Raw genomic sequence first — 11,577 nt, 5'->3', positions numbered from 1 at the left:
TCCCGGGACAGTCCCTGATTGCGGTGAACAGCGCCCCTGGAGTCAAGGTTTCTTCAGCCCAGGGTTGTGTCCGTGGCCTCCCACAAGCCTGAAAGTGGGTTTGCCCTCGATTTCAGCTGCAGAAATCCTCTTGCAAGAAATTAATTAGGTTCAAGATCAAGAGTTAGACTGTCCCTAAGACGTGCCCCTCCCTCCTTGCTGGAGGACAAGGCTATCCCAGGCCCACCCTCCATCCCGTCTTTCTCTGGGGAGCATCCGTACCTACATCTTATCAGGGCCAGAGAATCTAAAGCAACTTGATTCAGGCATCACCTCGGAGGACTGCTAAAGATGCAGGTTCTTTGACTCCAGCCCAGACCTCCTGCTTCAGAATTCCTGAGCCCTGGAATCTGTACTTTCACCCACGAACTCACCAGAGTGAGAGACCCACAGGTCTGGGGCTGGCGAGGCGCCTGGAATAACCAGGGAACAACTTTGGGTTCCATCAGGCTCCTAGGCTGGGGAAGCAGCGCCACCTGGTGGGCCCCCTGAAACACAGCCACTGCCCTCCTGCCCCACTTCGGGGAGGCAAGTCCTCTACCCATCCCTTCCTTTGCCTTCAGGGCCCTCGAGAGGTTGGAAAGGAGGAGACAGAGGGGCAACTGTCCTCCTAGATCGGCCTTCTCCAGCCTTCCATACCTACCCCACCCAAGGGAGCTTCTCCCATCCTATGTCCTAAAGTAGCTGTGAAGGCAGAGCATCTGAACACCTCCTCAGGGCTTCAGGACGCTGGGGTTCACACCTGTGTACAAGCTAGTGCTTCCTTTAAAGTCTCATATTGCCCCTTTAAAAGTTTCCTGAATTCTGCACATCTTACTCCATCACATTTCTTTATTATGAAAATATTTCCTTCCTTTGTAAAAACTGGATGCTCTAGAAAGAGGCTGAGTTTATCTTGTGGCTTCACTGACCCCCATCATCCCAGCCAGCCCCCTTTGGTGTATTTTTTGGGGGCACTTCGTCCCTGGTCTCAGAGGCTGGAACCTAGGGGTAACATCCACCTGTTTGAACACACAAATAAACCTTCTTCATGTCGGTGGCCAGGCAGGTGGACCAGAGCTGAGGGTCACACTTCTCACGCACCAGGCTGAACAGTGTGGGCCAGAGATGCTCCAAAAGACCCCTCTGCCCTGAAGACCGCACTGAGGCCCCCACCACTCTTTCCTGCAGATCCAGCCACTCTGTTCATATTGTCTCTGCCCTTTGGTCCTCCCCCTACCCTGGGAAGCCGCATCCCCACCGTAGCAGACCGGATTGTTACAAATCCTTTTTAATAATCAGTCATCCGCATTTTACAGAACTGTGCACAGGGCCCCAGCCCACTCCCCTACAAGGCACAGCCTCACCCACCCACTCCCTGGGGGGCAGAGGACAGGAGAAAGCATCCCCCACCCTTCCCTGGACAGCTCAGGATCCTGGTGAACGCAGGGCCAGCTCTTCACCTCTCTGATTCCCTAAGCAGCCCAGGGATGGTCCAGACCCCCTTGCCCAAGCAGCCCTGTTTCAGTCCAGCTCACCCAGGCCCTGCCCCCATGGCATGGCCCAGACTGATCTGAGCTGCTGGGGTGAGGGTGGGTCAGACCCGGGGAAGGGGTCCTGCTCCTCGTGTAAGGTAAAGCCTACCCTCTCCCACTACCCCAGTGAAAATGAGAAAACCAAAGAGAGAAGCATCAGAGAGGAAACAAAGCTGACCCACGCAGTGGGCAGTCCCCTGACAGCCCGGGGTGCCTTATCTACTCCGCTGCCCCCAAACTTTTAATACACTTTCTCTGACATGATATATACAGCACCTGAGGCAGGTGGAAACCCAGCCCACCTGTGCGGGGAGTGTTTTCTCTGAGCTGCTAAGACAACCCAGGCAGACACTGGGTAGAGGAGCCACAGAAGAGCTGGGGCTTAAGGCTGGTGGCAGAAAAGCAAAGGAGAGGAGGGGCCCAGGCCCCAGAAAGCTCCCCCACCCCACTTTCTAGCCAGCACAGGACGGACTAGTGGTCTTGTAAGTGAGGCGGGAGGCAGGCCTGGAGGAGGGAGCCAGGGAGACCCCTAGAAGCCCTGAGGTTAGGGGACAGGCAGGGAGGTGGGGACAGCAGCTGCTCAGTACTTGGGGACCTCGCTGTAGTCTTCAGAATGGATGTGCCGGCACAGAGACATGGACAGGAGCATCCCCAGGAGCTGTGGAGGGAGACGGCCAGAGTCAGGGGCAGGCAGAGCTGCCCAGGTCTCCAGAGACCTCAGGGCAGCATCCCGCTGTCCAGGTCCACACACGGGGCCTGATGTGGGCTATGGGGATCCTTAACTAGACCCCCAGGGTCAGCCTGTGATCCAGGTGGCAGGCAGGGCCAGTGGTCAGGCCGGGTTTGCTGCAGGGCCTCTAGAAGCAGATGGGCTTCAACCCACCCTCCCCCTAGGACATCTGCAGAGTGGGGACATGCAGGGGATGGCGTGGGGATGGCTGGGGAAGGGACCCAGACCTCAATGACAGCGACGCCCACACACACGCCTAGGATGATGCCCAGGTTCTCCTGCAGCCACGCCTGCACCTTCTTCATGCAGCCCTAGGAAGGGAGAACACAGCCACGTCACCCCACCATGTGCCGCCTCTCCCCACCAGGCAGCATCGCCAGGAGGGCTCACGCCCCGGCCAGGGAACACTGCCTGTTCCCTGAATGGATACATTCATGAATACAGAGATGAAGGTACAAATGACAAGCGAACAAATGAATCAAAGGCAGGAACAGCTCAATGACGAAAGGAAAGATGGCACAATAGCCCAGGTGAGCCAAAGGAGACCGAGCGTCTGAACCCGCCGCACCCCCAGCCCAGCCCCGGCCCACAACCTTCCACACACCTCGTGGTAGACGGGCCAGAACTCTGGGCTGTTGACTCCTGGCTGGGTCGTGTTGCTGTCGGGGATCTGGCAGAAGCCCTTCCTCAGCTGGAGCCTGTGGTCATCCTCCTCTCTCTCGATCTCGCAGGAACAGGGGTAGGTGATGTTGGTGTGATTCATAAGCTCGGCGTTTTCTGTCCAGTTGTAGAAGCTGACCCAGCCGCAGCACCTCACCTGGGCAGAGAGGGGGACAGGCCGTTCGAGCCCCCTGCCCACTCCAGCTGGGGCCTCTCTGGACAGAACCTCAGATCTACCCCTTCCAGGCCCTCCTGGTCTCAGCCAAACCATCAGGATTAGAGTTTAGGTTTCACTTTGGCTTTTGTGAACCACAAGGAATTTAAAGTGGCGCTCAGGGAACACCTACCATAAACTCAGGGAAACCTACCTACAGCAGGAAACAGAAATCAGGAGCAGCGAAAACACAAAGTGGAGCAGGAGAGACGTTCAAGTTGAAAGGCAGAACGTAGGTGTGTGGGTCACAAGGAGAGCTGATGGCATACGGCTAAGAGTGTCGGGGCTGGAGTCGGCCTACGGAGTTCAAATCCACTTCTGCCACCTAGCAGCTGCTCAGCTTTGGTCAGAGTGCTGACCTCAGCTTCCTCCTCTGCAAAATGGGGTGGGGGAGGAGGCGCAAAACTTCCTAACTCAAAGGAGTGTTCCTTATGAGGACGGAAAGGGACGAGGCGGGCAAAGCGTCCAGCCCAGGCCTGGAGAGCTCAGTCACGGCTCAGGGAAGGCCAGTTCCACTTTCAGGCGCTGAGCACATGCAGGTGCTGAGGTTTGGCTCTGAGCTTCCTGATTGCCAAAGTGAAAAGGGAGACATGGTCGACTGGCCTTTTTAGAGGAGAAAATGCTCTAGTTCCAGAGGCAAAGAAAGCCTGTCTGGGCTCCGCAGAGCTCGTGAAGGGCACCCCGAGAGTCTTCAGGTCACATCTGGGCTTGAATTCCTGACAGCACTGGGATCTCAGGGGCTAAGCCTGTGTGCCAGAAATGCCCAGGAAGGTGGAGAAGAGTGGGGGGAGGGCCCTTTCACATTCTGGCCCTGCCCTGGGAATGAGGAAGCTGCCGCACTTCTCTGAGCTCTGGCGTTCTCGTCTAGAGAATGAGGTGATAACAGCCATGCTGCTGTTGGGCCCCTGAGAGGACTGAAGGGGCCAGTGGGCAAATCTCAGGCCGCCACCGTGCCCCCTGCACGTGGTCAGTTCCCCACCTGCTTCCTTCCCATCTCAGGCGGCTCGACCCTGACCAGCAGCCTACTGGCCAGCAGGGGGCGTGCCAGGCATGCTCAGATGGTCTCTGGCTCTGGGCAGTTAGTCCAGGCTGGTGCCAGTGCCCAGCTAATTCCTCTCCAGCTGAAAGGCTGGCACCTCTGAGGGACAGCCACAGGCCTTTCCACATCCAAGCAAAATGAGGCAGCTTTCCTTGGCCCTTCGACTGCACTAAGCAGAGCCCTCCTCTCCAGGGCTCCGTGCACAGAGGCCTCCTGCATCTCAGTGGTTGTGCTTGATGGTTACACATCACTGCCGACACGCCACCTGACAAATGCCTTGAGCTTTATAAACTCATCTCACTTGAGCATGGATCAATAGCTCCATTTTATAGATGAGGAAACTGAGGCTCCGAGACGGTCTGGCCAGGAAGTAGCCAAGATCGTATTCCAGCTTTTGGGAACCTGACTTGCTGTCTGTTTTCTTACCACCATCCCAAGCAGCATCTGACCGACATCAAATCACCTAGAGGCCCTGCCTGCTGTGGGCATCCCCGGTCGGTCCACCACCTCCCGTGGCAGGGCGCTCACCACCTCTCCCCCAGGCTCCGTGAAGAGTGATACTTGTTCATCTTGGGACATCCTGCTCCCTCTAATCTCAGCAAACGGTCTCAGCAGTTACGGATCAAACCAAAGGTGGGATGAAAACATCTTCCTGTGCACACTGAGCCCCCGGCTGACACAGACCCCTATGTCATCAAAAATCTGCATGGCCCGTGGGCCAGAAAATATCACCCTCTCCTTTCACAGCTCAGAGAACGGGCGTGCCCATGTTGCCTGGACAGAGACCCATCTCTAGTCTCCATACTCTCCTGGTGTCAGGCTTTCTCCTGCTGTCCCGCCCCTGCCCCTCACACCCCAAGGCAGCCGTCAGTCAGTGCCAGCAGCTCCTAAGTGACCTCTGTGTCCAGTACCTCCTGAGACAGAGGAGGAGGCTGCAGCCCAGAGAGGGTGGGTCCTGACCAAGGGCACACAACATCTGGGACCACCAGCGGGGCAGCTGAGACCTGCTCACTGAGGGCGATTGGTGTGTGTGGTGACTGGTTCACCATCAAGGCAGGCTGGGAACCTAGTCAGTCAGTCAGTCAGTCAGTCTCTCTCACTTTGAGGTGGAACACACCTGCACCAAAGTGTACCAACTCAGCTTGAAGAACTTTTCCATACGTACTGGCATAACCACCACCTGGATCAAGATTTGAATAGAACATGCTTCTCACTCCAGAAGTTTCCCACGGCACCTCCTGAGGGGTCGCCTCCATTCATACCTGTGTCAGCCTATCAGCTTCGGCACCCAATTTCCTAACCTCTGGGCTGGAGCTCCCAGCACACCCCAGCCCGACTTAAGATGGAGGGTCCAGAGCTGCCCCTTCTCTCTAGCCACAGGTGGGAGCACTGCAAGCCGTGGAGCCACCTCCAGGACCCTGGGACCCTTGAGCGAGGAACTGTGGTGGCCGAGGTGCCAGGTGGGGGGCTGCTTAGGACCCCCCCACCCCCAACAGACGCACACTCACACACAAGCCCGCTAACAGATTGTGTCTGCCAGGCACAGCCAGGCACACAGATGACCAGCCCCACACAGACACACAGAGGCCAGTCCCCCTGCGTCCCACTCACCTGCGCCTGCACGTAGTCCCAGGCCTCCTGCAAGCTGTCCTCGTGGTTGTCCTTGTAGTTCTGAATGAGCTGGGTCACGATGCCGCCCATCTCCTGCTTCAGCTGCAGAGGGGAGAGCGTGGGGCAGAGTCAGACTCCTGAAACCCGTGCCCCACCTCCGGTCGCATCCGCTTAGACCGCCTCTTCCCCAACTCCTCCAAACACTGGCAACAAGCTCATGGCTCAAGTGTTTCATCACCCATCCAACCACTTTCCTGCCACCTCCTGGGTGCCAGTGTCCCCCTGGTCACCCAGCACAGTCAGGGCCAACCACCCCTGCCTGACCGTCGCTTCAGCATTCAGCAGAACATGGCCCTTTAAACGTGAATCTCTCCATATCACTGCCGAAAACCGGGCAGTGGCCTCCCACCACTCTCAGGAGAAACACCACTGTCTTCTCAATGGCCCATAAGGCCCTCCAACATTTGGCCCTGTTCTTTTTAGACCTCGTTTCCTCTGTTCTCACTCCCTCTATTTCAATTACAGATCTTGCTGTCTTTGTGCCAAGCACACCCCTGCCTCAGGGCCTTTGCGCTTGTCTCCTCCGCCTGGAATCCTCTTCCCCAAATATTAACATGGCTCACTCCTCCACTTCCTTCAGGATGCTACTCAAATGGCACCTCCTCTGAAAGGCCTTCCTGGACCACTCTACAAAATACCAGTCCTTCTCTGTCACCTCCCAGGCCCTCCTTATCCTATGGGGGTAAGCATGATTTTTTTTTCTATAGCCTCATCATTACGTGCCTATCTGTTTCCAGGATTTATGATCTCTTTTCTCCACTGGAACATCAACTCCGAGGGGGCAGGGACTATCTGGCCCAGCCTGGGCAGAGTAGGGGTGTGGCAGGTGCGAATAACATGAGCATAACCCTGCCATCTCCCCCACACCATGGCAGCACCTCTCCCAGTTAATCCTCATGCTGGACCCAGGGCCCCGCTAAGTTCACTGCCCACCTGTGCTGGCCCCCACCAGGCTCGGAAACTCATGGCCAATGTTGAAGGAAGCGAGAAACACCTGCTTTTCACTAACCCCGCAGAGAAAACACTCATTTACAGAGAAGGCAGACGATGGCAGGGGGTTAGCTCAGTGGTAGAGCCCATGCTTAGCATATGCACAAGGTCCTGGGTTCAATCCCCAGTACTTTCACTTTAAAAAAAAGAAGGCTAGACGAGGGATGCAGGGATCAAAAGGATTCATCCCCCAAGGACTCTTATTGGGGCTCTGAACAGAGGAGCTCACTGTGGCAGCTTGTTAGGAACAAGTCAGCTGTGTAAAGGGAGGCAAACCAAAACTAGCCTAAGAGCTGAAGACAGGGCTTCCTTTGGCCCAGATGCCAGGCCCCAGCCCCCCAGTCCTGGCCCCAGCCTGGCCCCACCTGGCCCCATCTGTGGACCTTGCTCAGGGGCCTCTCCGGGCACACCAGCTGGTCATGATCAACTGCTGTCCCTGCAGAACCCAAGAGCAAGGGGCCAGCAGGTGCCAGGGTTGCATCGGCACCAAGCGGAGCCCCACACCTGCCTCTCAGTTCCTGAAAGAGGAATTGGAGGGCTGGGACAGGTACTTCCAGGCAGGGGCCTTCAGAGCCTGGCTCAGAACCCCGTGAATGGCGCATCCACCAGCTTCCCATGGGCAGCTGTGAACCCTGGGCTCAGAGAACCAACATCCTCCAGACAGACCCATGGGCCTGGCTCCTTGCCCCACTCCCTTCACCAACCCTAGGAACCAGCCCCTGTCCCAGGCAGCCCCATCCTCTTGGACCGCTCTCTGCCCCTCTCCCTTTCCATAAAACACTTAGCATAATACTTTTTTGGTTTTATTCACACAGAGCTCTACGGTTTACCAAGCTTTCCCCTCAGTGACTAATCACAACAGCAGTAGTGGCTAACTTTGATCAGATGCTTCTTAGGCACCAGAACAGTACTAAGCACTTTTAATGCATGATTTCACTGTAATTCTCAGAGCAGACCTATGGCCTAGGTATTGCCCTCATTGCCTCATTACAGAGATGCAGAAAATGAGGCTCAGAGAGGTTAATTAACTTGCCCAAGGTCTCATAGCCAACATGTGAAGAGCTGGGGTTTGGACCCAGGCTTGTCTGATTCCAGAACCCAAGTTTTTACCCATTAAGCTCTAAACCAGCATTTAAACCATATGGCCAGAACTTGCAGTAGGTCAGAGCAGTTTTAAGGAGGGCCCAGAGAAGCGAAGTGATTTGCCCATGTCACACAGCCAGAGCTGTCTATCTGTAGAATCTGAGTCTTTCTGCCTTGACCTCTGCTCCACCTCTACTCCCTAGTGAGCTGACAATCCCTGAGGCATAGAAAGGAGGGGGTCCCCAGAGGCATTTGCATAGAGAGCTGTCTCATCTACATCCTTCCCACCCACCCTCCCTCACCGACCTCGGCTCTATTTATACTCAGCAATGGTTGCCACTGCAGCCCAGACTTCCCTGTTTCAGGTCCCTGAAATGAGAAGGTGATGCAAGCTGGGTGGTTTCCACTGAGGCTGGGTGGTTTCCATGGAAACACTACATCCATCCTCCTGCCCAGAATGGGGCTGAGGGACACAATTAGGCCACAGGGACCATGGCTGCAGGGGCTGGTTCAGCTTAGAGCTGATGCCTTGGCACCCCAATGCCAGGAGGCCATGTTAGGAGCCCAGGGAGGTTACCTCGGCAACCAGACAGTTCCTGAGACAAGAAGGAGCAAGGAGGGAGAGTCAGAAGATGCTCACCATCTCTTTTCATCCCTGCAGGGCCCCTCTGTGGTTTCTGCCTGCCCTACACCCATCCTCCCTTCTCCTTGAAATGGTAGTTCCCTTCCTTGGGGATGAGCACCTTTCAGTCCCTCCGTGTGGCTGGGAAGCCCTGCCCCCTCACTGCATGAGCAGGCAAAGACCCAGGCTGCCACTTAGTGCCTCCATACCCTGGGCACAGAGAATGGTTCAGGGATGGGTGTGAGTCCTGAGGTCACATACACTGGCCCTGTCTTTCCACTAATCTGGTGGGATAAGGGCCTGAGCTGCTGGTGGCCACCTGAAGCTCCACTGGGGACAGCTGGCCTGAGGAGGGAGCCAACAGATGAGAGCAGGGCCAAGGATGGAGAGGTGTCCTGATGGCAGCCTTTAGGAACCTGGATCCAGCTGAGCCTGCAGCCAGTCTGTCCAGTTTCAGTTGGGTTACTGTCACTTGTAATAAAGCATCCTGCCCAGGACTTGCTGCATAATTTACAGCCCAGTGCAAAATGAAAATGCAGGGCTTCTTACTGTGAAATGATTAAAAATTTCAAGACATCAGACCAAGCACAAGACCATTCTAAGTGTGGGATGGTGTGTGGCTGCTGGGGTTACACACCTAGGGAGCCAGCCCTGGTCCTGCCCAACACCATTCTCCCCATTTCCCAGAAGAGAAAACCAAGGCTCAGAGAGTGAGAATAACTTCCCAAGATGAGATCACCATCAAGTAGCAGAGATACGACCTTAACCTGCTATGTGCAGCTCCAGGACCCTGAGATCCTAATCACAGCAAGCCACCCACCAGCTCCACCTGACCTGAGATGCTGTCATCCTCTGGGGTGCCTCTCCTCCCCCTCAGCCCCTGCTGTGCTTTTATTTCACCTTGTAATGTGACTTTTCTCAGACAATCAGAAGTAAAAGAGACCTTTGAGTCCAGCATATCATCCAAACATAAGAATCCCTCCCATATTTTTCCAGGCTCTGCTTAAATGCTCCCTGTGACAGGGAACTCAGTAACACACAAAACAGCATACTGCAGGATTGGGGAGGCTCCTGATACGAGCAACTCATTTTAAGTCAAGCTCAAATGACTTCTGCCCATTAGTTTTCATCCTCCTTCTCCCACTCAAGTCCCAGCTGGAACCATACACAACAAATCAAATTGCTCTCCCCCAGAATAACGGTCATTCAGGTATTTAAGACCAAACCACATCTCCTTTCACCCCCACCTCCCCAGGGGAAGTCTCCATGCTCCTTTGATGGCCCTTTGGGATGGTGTTCAGCCCTTTCTCCCTGTTCTAATGTGTCAAATTAACGCTTACAATGAGGTGTCCCCATGCAATGTAAGGGACCCACACCTTCCTGTCCTCTTCCCGGGTTCCCTCAGAAGGTGTTGCCAATGCTTTGAGACATCACCTGGGATCCTCGTAAGAAATGAGGACCCTTTGCCCTGGGGAATGTGGAGGGAGTGGCATATTTTTACTCTTAGTGACCCCCAGCATCTTCCTGGAAAGCCAAACTGCAATCTATACAACTGTCTACTCCAGAATTCAGCAAGGGGACCGCGTTCCCTGCCCCTGCACCCCCACACCCTCACTGGAAGCTCTCTGAGGGTGCCACCTGAGTCAGGCACTGGGGCCATGCAGGCAGCTGCTTAAGAGTTTCTGCCCACTGCTCTCCTCTGACCCTTTCCAGAAGGACAGCCTGGACACCTTCTTCCCCCTTCCAAAAGGGAAAAGAAAGGCCACCATCACCTCCCCTTGTCCTGATTCCAGCTGCCACCCCTACGGTGGCAGTGGAAACCCCCGAGCTAGTGGACCAGGAAGTCTCCATCGCAGGGAGCAGATGTCTCACAGACGGCGCTGTCCTCAAGGAAGCCGTTTCGCTACCTGTGCGCTAGGTCCTGTGTGCACTGGGTATTTGGCTATTTGGGGCGTCTTAGGTGGAAGAGGAAAGGAGGAGGAAGGAAATACAGTTCTCCTGGCCACCTCTCTGGGGAGCCACTGTCACCACCCCTACCGCTGGCTCCCACGCAGACCACGGAAGCCCTTCCTCCCCAAGCTCTCAGCCTTCGTCCTTCTGCTCAAGCCCCTGATATAACCTCTCAGAGCCCCACACGTGCAGGTTAGCGGTACAAACTGCATAAATGCACCAAATCCAGCGCCCAGCACATCGTGGGAAACAGTTATAAGTTAGTTCACTTCTTCCCCCATTGACCCCGCACCCACCCTCCACTGCCTGGAGAGAACAAGTCAGAATTCCAGAATGTCAGAGCTGGGAATGGTCCAAGTGTTCACCCAAGGCTCAGAGAGGCTGGGTAATATGTCCAAGGCCACACAGCAAGCAGCTGTGGAAACAGCCAGAGGAATCTTAACTTCACACGTAAATCCCGGTTCCCACAGCCCGGGCTGATGCTAACATTAATACTGATGGCACAGGAACAGCTGCCATTCTCTGAGCCCTTACTAGGCATTAGTGAAGTTAATAATAGTGACAGTCATAATAAACTCTTGCGATGATGCCAGCAAACATCTGCCCTGGGCCAGGTGGACGCTATGACCACCTGTCAATGCTCTCTATCCTCCCCGCAGCACCATACAGTCGCCCTTGGGGCCAATGGGTCCAGCACGGAGCAACGTTTGGATTTTAGAAAGGGCTGGGGGCTATGTGTCACCCCCACAAACTCTCCCTTTCCTATTTCCCGAGGGACACCTTAAAGAGGGTAAAACAAAGCCATAAACAGCCTCATTTCCATTCAGGTTCAATTTTGCCACCAAATGAGTTGCAAATGGTATTTTTGGTTTTCAAAGTGTGTTTTGAACTTTGGAATTGCAGATAAAGGAGAGTGGACATGTATGATTATTGCCATTCAACAAAAGAAGAAACTGAGGCACAGAGAGGCTGAATAACTTGCTGAGGGTCTCAGACCAGGGTTCCAGCACGGACAGTTTGGTGCTGGGGTCCAGGCCCTCGGCCGCCACTTTATTCCTTCTACCA

At 55.1% G+C, this 11,577-nt stretch overlaps 1 protein-coding gene across 1 annotated transcript in view; it reads right to left on the bottom strand.

Moving 5' to 3' along the window:
* Positions 1–1,293: 1,293 nt before the first annotated feature.
* The window catches only part of CD82 (CD82 molecule), a 50,335-nt gene continuing 40,051 nt past the window's right edge, over positions 1,294–11,577 (bottom strand). Inside the window, exons 6-9 of the mRNA XM_006212320.4 lie at positions 5,808–5,909; positions 2,888–3,100; positions 2,511–2,594; positions 1,294–2,211 (exon numbers count right to left, since the gene is read on the bottom strand). Coding sequence (XP_006212382.1) covers positions 2,134–2,211; positions 2,511–2,594; positions 2,888–3,100; positions 5,808–5,909 — 477 coding nt within the window. The 3' untranslated portion in view covers positions 1,294–2,133. The remainder of the gene's footprint in view (positions 2,212–2,510; positions 2,595–2,887; positions 3,101–5,807; positions 5,910–11,577) is intronic.

Source organism: Vicugna pacos, chromosome 10 (assembly GCF_048564905.1).
Source record: "Vicugna pacos chromosome 10, VicPac4, whole genome shotgun sequence".
Lineage (NCBI taxonomy): Eukaryota > Metazoa > Chordata > Mammalia > Artiodactyla > Camelidae > Vicugna > Vicugna pacos.
Note: the sequence above shows the minus strand (reverse complement) of the source record. Positions and strands in the feature narration are given on the sequence as shown.